General features: G+C 42.9%; 1 protein-coding gene across 2 annotated transcripts in view; it reads right to left on the bottom strand.

Annotated features, from left to right (window-relative positions):
* Nucleotides 1–361: 361 nt before the first annotated feature.
* ALG9 (ALG9 alpha-1,2-mannosyltransferase) overlaps nucleotides 362–13,879 on the bottom strand; it is a 178,166-nt gene continuing 164,648 nt past the window's right edge. For both annotated transcript variants that reach the window (XM_030220749.1, XM_030220748.1), the window contains one exon: nucleotides 362–5,938. In XM_030220749.1, the coding sequence (XP_030076609.1) occupies nucleotides 5,815–5,938 (124 nt within the window). In that variant the 3' untranslated portion in view covers nucleotides 362–5,814. The remainder of the gene's footprint in view (nucleotides 5,939–13,879) is intronic.

Below are 13,879 nucleotides of genomic sequence, written 5' to 3' on the forward strand. Positions count from 1 at the left end.
GAGAATATGGTAAAGGTGGTTAAGCTTAGTGGGGTTTAAAAAGGGTCTGGATGGCTTCCTAAATGAAAAGTCCATAGACCATTATTAAATTGACTTGGAAAAATCCACTGCTCGTTTCTGGGATAAGCATCATAAAATGTATTGAGCTTTTCTGGAATCTTGCCAGGTATCTGTGACCTGGATTGACCACAATTGGAAACAGGATACTAGGCTTGATGAACCCTTGGTCTGTCCCAGTGTGGCAATACTTATGTACTTATGAATAAACAGCCCCGGAGTTTTCAAACATGGTTCTGCAAGCAATATCCTCAGTTCCAGCCTCTCTCTGTATATGTTGTTAGTTTAATAAAAACATACCACCTTATATTTCATTTGTTTATTTGTATTCCTCTCCCATAATTAACACTTATTTTCTGCCTGGGAGTTAGACAAATAGGGAAAAAAAATAAACAGTTTAATCAATATACTGATCTCCACCAATAAATATATAAAACAGATTCCTGAACAGGAGAAGATGTAAAAGATGCTGAAAACTCATGATTAAAAAACAAACAAACAGATATCAAAGATCCTTTAGGGCACACAAGGAATTCAGAGTGTACAACATGTCTCCAGGTACTCATGTCATTTTAGAATATACAATTGTAAACTTAAGTCCCATAAATAGAGGTTGGGGTAGCATGGATGGGACAGCATGGAAAGGGAGTACAAAACACATGACAGTTAATATCTTTGCTTTCTCTTTTTAAGGTCCCCAATATGCCAGTTTGCAACACTGAAGCAGAAAAAAAAACCCTGAGGGGTAAACAGATTCAATACAAAGTCAGTGGAGTCTGCTATATCTCGGCACCATTCAGGGTCACTTAAGGATTTAAAGCCAGGGCAGGGAATTCTAGGAGCAGGATTACTGAGCCTCAAATGCATCATCGAAATGTCAACTGGCAAACAAAGATTCTTTGCACAGCCCCAGAGATCCTTTTCAAGTGTATTTTTCCAAAGTAAGTACTTCAACCCTTCTTTCAGATTCCTTTAATGCAGAACTTTGGTCTGGTTGGACACAGTAATTGGTGGTGTAAATAGAACAAACCAAAGTAGCTAAGTAACTCTAGAGGAAAAGTTTCACCACTCAAAGGGTGGCATGACAGGTTCCAGGGAACTGTGCAGAGAACTCTATCGGGAATCAGGAAGGAATTTCTTTTTCACTTTCCTGCTGTATGAGCCATATAGATCCACAGTGATGTTTTTGTTTGCCTTCCTGGCAAACAGAGGTAATTGTAAAGTAAAGCAGGAGTTCAGTAGACCTCTGGGTCTTCTCTTGCCTGAACACATAATCCAGTCTGTTGACCTATTATTTGTAATCATTCATCACTAAACAGTTATCAAGTGCTTTGAGCTGAAAATACTTCTGCTTTCGCTGCTAGCTGCCATTAGAATCCAGAAGATGCAGCTGCAAAGAGAGAAGCTCTCGTAATTGAACATAATAAGGTTTGTGCCTCCCACCTTGCTGCTCACACTACCATGCTCTCCTATAAGAGGGATTTGAATTCAGAGGTTTGATTCAACTGTCAGTTCTGGAAAATTCTACAGGCTTCCATTTGCAAAAGGGTTTCTTTCTTTTGGATCGGAGTCCCAGAGTAAAATCAGAAAAGCTCCCAAATAAGTAGTGATACTGGAGATGGAAAGACAACTGTCCCCATTTCGGTCTCCTTGGGAAGTTCTAAGCTCTTTTCAATTACAATAATTTGCTCCACGGAAGAATGGGTATCATTATGTTATCAACACGGTGTGCGTGAAGAGCTGCTTCAACAACGGGACCCTATAAAGCAAGACTGGCCAACTTGGGTCCATGACTGCCACAACATGTACGATCTGACCAGGACTCTCAGCTCAAATTTATGCCAAATACTGTAAATATACTGAGAACCACATCCATCGCTGGTTTAGGAAGAATGGAGAAGGCCACCGCTGCTCTGAATTCAAGACAACTGCTCAGGTAAAGTTTTCCTCACGAAATCTGACAAAAGGCGGAAGGCATGAAGAAAGAGTGACTTCAGTAAGGAAGAACTTTGCAAATCAGTTTCAAGCTCAACTAGCTGCAAAGTTGCAGAACAGGAAGACAAGCAGTGTCATTCATGCTAACCCCCAAGGACACACAGATACACACACCAAGAGAAATACAAAGTGCAATTTATGTTTCAATTGCTTTCTAAATGGGATGCCTACAAAAATGAAGCTGCCAAAATGACTGATCAGCGATTGCAAGTTAAGTGTAGTATATATCCTAGCACTATTTTCACACCAACCTTGTGTTTTCTTTAGGTAACGGTAATCAGCTGTTATAGAATTTTAGGAACTAAAATGCAAAGTACAGATGGGTATGACTTGAAGAATCAGTGTACACAAAACCAGTGCCAGGATATCAGATGCTCTAGGTGAACCTTCAGGCTTGTACTCCCTCCTCGCCTCATTAACTGTCACACCTCTAGCCCCCACCCTAAGGGGCCCTTTTACTAAAAGGGTTGGCACGTGGCCACAGGCTTGCCGTGCACCAATCCATAACTACCCCCTAGTGTGCCATTTCTGGTGCTTCAAAAATATTTTCAATTCTGTAACGCTGGTGGCTTACTGCCTGGATAACGCGGGAGCCTGTACCGCCACTTCAATGTGCGGTGGTAAGTGCTCCCCCCTGAAATGGCCGCGCAGCAAGTAATTCATTTACTGCACAGTCATTTCTTTTCCTGAAAGAAAGACAGCTGCAGTAAAAGGGGGCCTCAGCATATGTCAAAAACACACGCTGACACTAGCGCAAGCGCCCTTTTACTGCAGCTTTGTAAAAGGACCCCTAAGCGTTTGATAATTAATGATCCTGATCAGATCCATCACTACCCCTCCCAAAACGATCCTATAAAAATGCCCAACTGAACACCACGTTTTTAAATATAAACCTTTTGTTTCGTGTATGTAGCGCACATGCATTTGAAAATACACATGTATATTTACATACATAAAACAAGTGCAATTTCCAAAACTTTCTATGAGTAAATGGGGCTATTTAAAAACTGCTCAACCTTCTGACAGTCAGTGTAGGAGCTAACGGTTCTTTCAGCTTGTGTGGCTATCAGGACCAACTGGAGTTTCTATTTGGCAACCTCCTAGTTTGCCTGAGTCCAACTATAATTTATTTGATATACTGCTTATATAATAAAAGTTTAAGCAGTTTACATAATCATCAATAACTATCATTAAAATGGGGAGGAAATACAAAATTACAAAATAAAACAGTAGACGTCAGACAACGATGAATGTATAAGAGAGGGGAGGGAGGAGAGAAAGGTTACAATCTAAAAGCAAGGCAAGATTGGGAGGGGAGAGGGGAATATAGGAAAGGGATAAATCACAAAAATCAGTTCTGTATCAACAGTTATGGGCCTGATTCTGTTAACCAAGGGAACCCTATTGCCCACATTATAAAGTATTGCCATGCAAAGGGAACAACTCTGTGGAAACTCTGTGCTCATAATTCAAGGAGAAGAGGGATGGAGCAATAAAAAACACTTCCATTCGTTCACTATTCAAACACTAATGTGGGACTCCCTCTTTCAGATTTATGATAGTAGATTTCTGGTGAATGTCTGTATAACAGGCATTAAAATCACATTTCCTTTGCTGACTAAGTTTTGCGGCGCTCTCCAATTAAAGTTGAAAGGCAGATACACAAGGGCAAGGTCAGAGCAGGTAAAGGACCCAAAGCAACACAAAGAATTTTCTCAACAGATTCCAGACAATCTGGAAGGGGATTCAGCCTTGGATACACCAAGCAGGATTGGGAAGAGCTGGGGCAGCACAGAGAGTGGAAGTGGATACAACCTGTAGCTGTAACATTGACATGTGCGTCAAAGATCTTGTATCACTTTTTTTTTTTTTAACTTTTTTTCAAAAAGGTCTGGAAGCATCTTTGGTTAGCAAGGAAGTCACAATTGGCATCAGGCAGCATGATACCCCAGTGGTTCACCAGATGTGAAGTCACATGGCTACTCCCATGAAACTGAAAGATTTGGGAATCAAGTTCAAAGGCAGCGGACAACATCTCTGTATATTTTTGCACATCTCTTGAATCAGCAAGTTAAAAAAAAAACCCAAAGTCATTCTGAAAATGCTGGCGATATAATTTCTAGTTACTTAATTTGGATTCAAACTGCTTTAAAAAAAGAAAAAAAAAACTCTGGTCAGTATCACCCATGGGTGCAGGATGATTTTTTTTTTTTTCTTTTTTAGTAAATCCTTTCAGCTTCCTGAGCTTGGTTTGCAGTTTCCTGCTTTGACAGTTCCTGATGCTCTGTCTCTGCCAAACCTGATGATGATGTTGCCATAGAGACAAACAAATCTACATAATTATGTCTTTAATCAGTGAAGTGTTCTATCACATCCTGTTACAGTAAGTTAAAAAATGCACTATTCTTGCATTTACAGATGAATATTTATCAGACGTGGCTTGCTGGGCACATCCAGCAAGTTGTTTACACTTGTGAGGGTTGATCTTTGTATAGATTTAGGAGTTAGCAGGCTAAATCAGCCAGTGTGAAGGACTCACTCCACCCGGCACAGCAGCTAACTATCCCTCCCTTTTACAACGCCGTGTTAGCGGCTGCCGGTGCGGAAATGCCGACACAGCCCATTCAAAGTGAATGGGCTATGTCGGCATTACCATGCGGTTTTGTAAAAGAAGGGGTATATATATCAGTATAGTTTCTATGGGTGACCAAGTGACTCTATTTACCTGCTCAAATTCTGGATGGCTTTGTGGAGGGGAAGGAAGTAACTTGAAGGCCTTTTTTTTTTTTTTAGGGCTAGCCTGCTCCTTTGAATGACCACTCCTATTCCAGTGGAATAGCTGGCTAGATGCAAGAATACTTTTCAGCCACAAATTTGTCAGCTAGGTTACTACGGCTTAGACCTTCTTAAAATTTAAACAACCACTCTGTGGCTTTCTGAACATCAGCCCCATGGTGTTTTGCTGGGAGCTGTGAATATCAATATGTGACCAACCGAAACAGGACTATGCCAAAAAAAATAAAAAAAACCTTGTTTTTTCTTTGTTGTAACTCAGGAACTTGGCAAGAAAAGAGCTGGAATTTGGTACTGGCTTCAAGCATTAAAGCCACACTTCAGTTAATTACACAAGATGATTTCCACCACATTTTTCTTAAGTACAATTACAGCGACTTGCAGAAGTTGCTATAGGAAAGGGGGTTTGGATTAGAGAGCTGTACGGGTACGGGGATAGCAGGGATCCCCTCCAGGTTCACAGGGAGGGATTCCATGGGGATGGCCCCGGTCCTGCGGTGTTCCCATGGAACTGTGCTTTGCTTTCCCTCCCCTGAGCCACAGGGTGCCCTCCACGCACATACCTCTAAGGTGCCCAGGTGATCCTCATCTCGCTGCTGCTGCTTGTTTAAAATGACCACTGAGACTTCAAGCGGCAGACTTGCGAGACAGGCTTAACAAACAATCAAAAAAAGAGCAGTTCTACCAAGTATTCACATTATTCTCTACTGCAAACACAGACAGCTTCATGGTACTGTATACTCTTAAGTAGGTGCTTGTCATAGTAATATATCTGCAGGAAGAACATTAAAAAAAAAATAAGCAGCACAAGAAAGACACAAAGGTTCACAAGGAATGACAGATTTGGAGGCACCTCTGAGCATGTTGATATCAAAGGATCTTGACTGCATAATCCTATCAGCATTTTAGTAAAGTCATAAAGGGGCCTGCCAGTTCGTTCTGCCTCCCTTTTGGCAGGCAGGTGTGCAGCTAAACTTTGTTTTTTTTCTTGGCTTGCTTCACTCTCCAGGGTTTTTGGATAGTGTAGTTTGAATACACTGTGTACCAATCAGACAGAAAGGGTACATAAAATGCACGGAACAGCTTTGATGATCTGAAACAGAAAGAAAAGGGGAAAAAACTATTTCAATCTCTTCCATCAATTTTTGGTGATAATTAACCCATCTGCTTGAAGTGACACCATCAGGAGGAGTCATGTGGACAAAACAGAACAGCAATGATGCACACATACCTGCTTTTCTTAGCAACACTGAACTTAATGGTTTACATATCAAGTTTCCAGCTACAGAACTGAATGCTAATAGAGCTGTCATGTGATATCACCATAATTCCTATATTGATACTACTGCAATGCTTTATACCTGGGTATGGCTACAACACGGTGTAAAGCTTTGCAGATAGTTCAGAACTCTGCAGCTAAATTGATTTTGGGGAATGGGAAATTTGAGCATGTCACTCCGAGGTTGAAGCAGCTCCACTGGCTAATCAATATAATATGGCCCAGAGTACTTGAAGAACAGGATCTCCCTCTACACACCTCCAATGTCACCAAGGTCTTCCCAAAGGAGTATCCCTAACCACAACCTCTCCAAAAGACATCACACAATGTGATACCCGAAAGCGAACCTTCTCCGGAGTAGCCTCCACACTCTGGAATGCGCTCCCTGAAAGGCTTTGCTTAACACAAGACTATCTCTACTTCAGGAAGCAGGTGAAAGCTTGGGTCTTCAACCAGACCTTTAATGGAAGAAGTAAATGACACGAGCTGCACAGACTGGACACTCCTACCCTAGCTAAGATAATGCTCAAGCACCTTTCTGACCACATCTGCAACTTTCTTTAATCACCTTATTTTCTTACTCCTGTTACTCTATCTTATCTATCCATATGTTCCATCTTGCTTACACCCTATGCTGTCTATGAAAATGTTTGTGTACTGTGTTGACATTGTAATATAGTATACTATGCCATACTTTGTACTGTTCTTTCAATATTTTTACTGCTATAATTGTCTATTGCTTATGTTTGACTTATTTTTGCTGTGCACCACCTTGAGTGAATTCCTTCAAATAAGGTGGTAAATAAATCTTAAAACCACTGGTATGTTTTTTTATTTCCACATTACTTTTTTAAATTATGCTTTCCAGTTTGCTCCTTAAAGACATTTTCTAATGATGCCTTCTGTAGTGTTTGCTTTGACACCACGCTATGTACGTACATCATCTTATGGGAAAATATGCAGAGCTTGGGCTGATTCTCATTCTGTTTTCAATTATCCAACTCCCATCATGCCCCTCCCAATGAACACAGCATTAAGTTTGCAGCTGGTGACTTGCAAGGTGCTTCCTTGAGCAGACTGTACAAATACAACTTTGGTTCACTTAATTATTTAATATAAAGAAGGCATCAAGACCAGCATCTTTCCCATCTGTAGATATAGTGGTTGACAGATCACATTATCCGACTTTATGGCTTGATGTCCTGCATAATTACATTACAATTGACACTTATAGGTCACACATATCACAAATTAGTTCAGTGCAGCTTACAGTCAAGTACAGCACAACCCTAGAACATACAATATGTTATCATCATAATACATTAACCATTTATGATCATACAAACTTCTCGAATAACCAACTCCCCTGTTTACTAAGCCGCGCTAGCAGCTGACATGCAGCAATGCCGACATAGCCATTCAAAGTGAATGGGCTGCACCGGCATTAGTGGATAGCAGCCACTAGCGCAGCTTAGTAAACGGGGGGGGGGGGGGGGGGGGGGCAAATGTATATTCCTTGGAAGCAAATTCCAACACTTTGCTGCCTGATATGGAATTGTCGAAGAGTAATTTGATTTATAGACCAACCCATTGAAATGAAGGCGGCTGAATCATCAAGTAACGTATGGATCTACTAACATAGTTTTTACTAAGTACAGAAATTAATGCTATCACATTGTGGAACTTGACCATATAGAATCAAAAACATAAAACAGCACTGTTTAAAAATTGCACGAGCTTCGGTGGAATTAACTATTTTATCTGTTGAAACTGTCCCCTATGATTTCCAAAGTGAAATCATAGGGGACAGCCATAGGGAAGCTAAGTAAGCTGCAGGAGAAAGGTAGAGCCAGCATCAGAGCACAGCAGGGGAAAGGAGGACACTAGAGACAGCAAGTACTGCAGGAGAAGGGCGAGAATACCACAGCGGGATTCCTGGGCATGCGCAGAACATGGACACTTACCAAGAGTCTGTTCTGTACATGTGTAGGTGCTTTCCCTACCGAGCTGCTTGCTGAATTCACATGAATCTCATTTGCATGCATTTTTCTTTGAGAATCACTCACTATTTCAAAAATCAGTAACTTCTACCATGGATATAAATGTACATGGTTTTTAACGGGGACTTTTGAGCACTGGCCTCTTAGTTTTGGGGGAAAACTTCCCCTAGACATCTCAACCAGCAAGGGAACAAGTGTGCTAAGGCACTAGCCCTTGGGACAGGAAGAGATTATAGGAAAGGGAAAGAAAAATAAACTCCCCCACCCCCCACACAAAGGACTGATATAGAGAATGGTGCAAGATTGGCAATTTCTGCTGTCCAGTTCATTTTAGAATCGTAATGACCTGCTTTAACCTGTAAATTAAAATGCTGGGTTAATCTAGTCACCTGGTGGCTTTTGTAATAAGACTCTGCATGTGTTCCACGTTGTATGTGCTATTTTTGTATTTTGTGAATACAATGGGCATGAAGTGCAACTGCAGGACTTTTCTCTCATGTGCTAAATCTATTCAGTGAAGACAATTATTTAAAACAGGGATTCAACACAGTCCTAGCTGGTCATTCTTTTTCTTCTAATTAGTCACACCTTCCTAACCTGATTTTGGCCATCCTGCACAGACTACCACATTTTCCTGTTTCCTCACATATACCTACCATAAATTATGCTACTGGTGTTCAAGCAACTCAGGAGTCTCAGAAAGTCCTGAAGGTGTCTCTCCAGGAACTACCCATCCAAGAAATTCACTTGTTTATAACTTTAGAAGTTTTAGGGAAGGGAGGGGGGATGTTGGCTTGGTAATTGTTGAATCTCAATGTAAAAGTTATTGTGAAGTGTTTACGGCTTACATCACTGGAACATCGCTGATTGTATGTATTGATAATAATAAAGAGGACTCAAACATAACTTTAGAAACTGGTTTTCAAAGTCAACTACAGATACTCATTTATCTAACAGCAAGAAAACCTAGTCATTAAAACACCAGGTCGCCTTCTACAGGCAGCTTTGCCCAACTGAAGCAGGATGATGGCAACAAAAAACTGTGCATAGCTGATAGATCCTTTATCCTTTGCAGGCGTCCTCGAGACTCAGACCACATCTGTGCAACTGGCCAATAACAGAATACAGCTTTATTAAATGTTCTCAGGCAGAAGCACCATTTGCCAACTAAAACACTAGCGAGTCTATTATCAAAGGTGAGTCAGGCTTCTCTTTGACTGTCTATAGCTTTCAAATAAGACACTTCAAGCAGACTCTTTAAAGGAGCAATGAGTAGTTTATAAACCCAGACCCACAGTAGCTAATTCAGTTAAAGGCTGTGCAATAGCAATCCAGTGGTCAAATGGACCACACTAATTATAACAACTGAAAAATAGGCCACATTGTGCGCTACTGCATGAGAAACCCGTATGTATGTTTGGGCTAAGACGACCCCATAACATCAGGAAGATGAAAGGAAGAGCAGCTGCTCTTGCTGCGATGAACCCCCTAATGCTACCATCAAACCAGCGCTGACAGGTCAGCCTTGTATAAAACCTTCCCACCAGCCCTTGGTAATGTCTTCCACTGCACTTAGCCTGTAATTCAAGCTGGATGAATACTGGGAGAGGGCTTTGGTTTTGAAAATGTGTATTTCTAAAACAAAGAAAACATTAAAAAAAATAACATTTTGATTTTTCTCAACTGCATCCTGGACAGAATCATCTTGATCTTAGTCATCCTGTGCCAATGAGCCAAGTGCCACATGCTGCTGCTGCAAGACAAAAAGAAGCACGTCCTACAGTCCAACTATGGCTTTAATACATCAATGAAAGCACTTTAATACATCAATGAAAGCATGGGTAAAAAGGGAGAAGGAAAGGCAGGAAGGCATTAAAAAGGAATGGCCATCACCATAAAGCAGAAATCCTGCAAGAGAAAACAGGAAATGCCCTGATACGAGGAGCAAAAGAAACTCCAACTGAGCTATATCCACATGCAGGGCCGAGGGGGTACAAACAGGGCAACTGTTATCTTATCTTTATCTTGCTGCACCTCAAACCTGGAATAAACTTCCCGAGCCTGTACATCTAGCCCCCTCTTTGGCCATTTTCAAGTCCAAACTTAAAGCTCACCTCTTTACCACTGCTTTTGACTCCTAACCACTGCTCACTGGCCCTGTCCTTTTATCCTCACCGCTTTATTCCCTTACCCTTAATTGTTCTGTCTGCCTGCCTGCCTGTCTTATCTAGATTGTAAGCTCTTTGAGCAGAGACTGTCTTTTTTGTGTATGGTGTACAGCATGGGCGTAGACTGGGGGGGGGGCGAGGGGGGGCAATGCCCCCCCAAACGCAGGGCCGGCAACAGGCAGCTCTCCCTTCACCCCACCCTCTCCCCGTTCCTTCTCCTCCCCCCCTGGCCCCCCCGTGAGCCAGCTCTCCTCCCTCCCTCCGTATCCGTCCCTCACCGACCTGATCTTCGAATCCTTTGCCTGCCCGCTAGGCGCTAGCGCTCTCTCCCCTGCTGGTTCGCGCTTTAAAAATGGCCGCCGAGACTTTCAGAGGCGGCCTCGCGAGAAGTCTCGGCGGCCATTTTGAAGCGTGAACCGGCAGTGGAGAGTCAGCGCTAGCGGGCCGGGCAGGTGAAAAATTCGAAGATCGTTGGTGAGGGACGGATCCGGAGGGAGGGAGGAGAACTGGCTCACTGGGGGAGGGGGGGAGAAGGAACGGGGAGAGGGCGGAATGAAGGGAGGGGAGAGGAGGGTCACTGCTGGACTAAGTGGATGGAGGGCAGGGGCAAGGAGGGCCACTGGGTATGGGGGCAGGGGAGAGGAGGGTCACTGCTGGACTGGGTGGATGGAGGGCAGGGGAAAGGAGGGCCACTGGGCATGGGGGCAGGGGAGAGGAGGGTCACTGCTGGACTGAGTGGATGGAGGGCAGGGGAAAAAAGGGCCACTGGGCATGGGGGCAGGGGAGAGGAGGGTCACTGTTGGACTGGGTGGATGGAGGGCAGGGGAGAGAAAAGAAATGCTGGACATGGATGGAGGGAAGGAAAGAGTGAGGAAGGAGATGAGATGAGGGAAAAGGAAGAGAGGAGAAAAACTGCACATGGATGAAGAAAATAGGCAGAAGCTGAGGACCAGAAATGAAGAAGAAAGGAAGAAAGAAATAAATGGAAAGGAAGCCCTGGAAACGGAGTTAAGAGGACAGATAGCAGCAGAATCGGATACTGCACCAGCATGATCAGAAAAACAGTCACCAGACAACAAAGGTAGAAAAAAATCATTTTATTTTCATTATAGTGTTTGCAATATGTTCACTTTGAGAATCAGGTGCTCAACATTAAAAGTTTATATTTACTTATTTATACCCCCCCAGGCTCTCTCCCCAGCTATAGCCAGCTCTGCAATTTGGGGGGGGGGGGCGCAGAGGGGGACTGGGGGGAGAGCCTGTTGTTAAACATTTGCCAGCACACCACTGCCTGTCGCCAAACCCGCTGCCTCTCTGATTCAGTGGCTATCCGTTGGCAAACGAACACTGGTTATTCCCAAAAAAGTCAGCTCTTGCTCCCTTCCTTCCTCCATATTAGCATAATTTGCATATACATATATGCAAATGAATATGCTAATATGCCCCGCCCCTTCCTTTGCCCCCCCAGATGAAACAGTCAAACTACGCCTATGGTGTACAGTGCTGCGTATGCCTTGTAGCGCTATAGAAATGATAAGTAGTAGTAGTAGTAACTGTAGGTTTGGGTGATCCCAAGCCTGCATGCAGATGCAGGAGATTCAATTTTCTGCTCTGGGCCCCAGCAGGTTTAACACCAGTCCTGTGTACTTACCTAAAAGAAAGTCATGTTGCCTGGTCAATACTGCAGGCGGTCAAGATTGTGTCTTTTTTTAAAACCACAAAACACAAGGCTACAGTACTGAGCTCCATTTCATTTTCCCTTTGCTGTAAGAAAGAAAATGTTGGCAAACATTTCTAAACACCTCCAGGAAAAATTGTTCCTAAATAGGGCAAAAGTTTCTCTCTCCCTTGTACGTCAAATCACAGCTCTGAAAATGTTAGCACAGAGCTTGTCACATGGCAGCTCCTGTGTTAAGAGCTTCTTTGAAACTGCCAGACCAAAGAACAAGGAGCAAGGCTACTCCTTATCCGGCAATCAGGTGGCATGGCATTAAAGGCTGTCAAATAAAAGTGCCTCAGCTGGGAGCTGTAATATTTCCCCTTAATACTCCAGAATCATTACACTCAGCGTATATATAATGAAATGGACCTTGACAAAGAAGCTGCCCGAGTGCAATAATTACTTGGAGACTTGGAGTGCTTTCTAATTCAATTAGCAGCACCATTTATCAGAGCTGGGGAGAATTCCACAGCTGAGATTCAAACCTGCACTTCCTGACGTCAGTGGGAGACTGTGAGTCTCAGAAGTCTTGGAATCAGCAGGACTGAATCTTGCTTGCTGAGGTACCTTTTCTTTTCTTCCCCCCCCCCCCCCCCCCCCCCCCCTTTCTCATACACAATAGGAATCTGTATGGTGTATCATGACATTCTCGGCTCTTTTAACATAGAGGCTATGGCATTTCTTTTTCTGTAGTTGAGGTTTGGTATGATTTTTCACACCTGCTTTGCTCATTAACTGAAAGCTCTCAGGAATCACTTGTGTGGAAATAGCTGCTAGGTTCTCTTAGGGGTCACTATGGTTTATGTTACAAAACATAATGAATTAGCATATACTGATACGGTTCTCATTAATATATTTAACAGGGACTAGGCGGCTCTAGGGGATTAACAAAGAGTTTCATTTTTGTCATATAGAGTCTAAAGGACACAAAAGATCACTCTTCTTTTCACTTAATAACCCCCCCCCCCCCCCCCAAAAACAAAACAAAAAAAACAACAACCTTTAAAGTCATGACAGCAGGAGCAATGAGTGAAGGAGTAACCTAGTGGCTAATGCAACGGACTTTGATCCTGGGGAACTGGGTTCGATTCCCACTGCAGCTCCTTGTGACTCTGGGCAAGTCACTTAACCCTCCATTGCCCCTGGTACAAAAATAAGTACCTGTATATATGTAAACCCTCACCTTATCCTCACTGCAACTGTCTCTTATCCCTTACCTGTCCTGTCTGTCCTAATTAGATTGTAAGCTCTGTCGAGCAGGGACTGTATCTCCATGTTCAAGTGTAAAGCGCTGCGTACGTCCAGTAGCGTTATAGAAATGATAAGTAGTAGTAGTAGTAAACCGCTTTGAATGCAGTTGCAAAATACCACAGAAAGGTGGTATATCAAGTCCCATTTCCCTTCCCTTAAGAAATTCTCTAATATCTGTACCAGGGTTTCGCAAACCTGTCAGGAGGACCCAACACCTAGTTAGATTTTAAAGATATCCACTGAAGACTGATGTTTGCAAACTGGTTTCAGGCATATATTCATTGTGGATATCCTGAAAACTTGACTAGCTGTGGGGTCCCCCCCCGCAATGATAGATTTGAGAAGCCCTTTATCTAGGTGATAATTTAAGCCTGTCCTGCTTTTTTTCAGGCTCATGTTGTCCTATTTTTCTCCCTTTCAAACAGGACTATATCTCCCTGCATACAAAGGGGGAAAATAGATCTAACTCTGCCAGACACCCTCCTCCCATAGAGCTCTCTGATCACTTTACCAATGTTCCATAAAGGAGAAGGCGCCAGCTGTGACATCAGCTCCTTCAAAAAGATTGCTGTGTGCTGGACAATGATCACGCAGGCTAAATAATTGAAAACCTACA

Source organism: Microcaecilia unicolor, chromosome 12, assembly GCF_901765095.1.
Source record: "Microcaecilia unicolor chromosome 12, aMicUni1.1, whole genome shotgun sequence".
NCBI classification, from domain to species: Eukaryota; Metazoa; Chordata; class Amphibia; order Gymnophiona; family Siphonopidae; genus Microcaecilia; species Microcaecilia unicolor.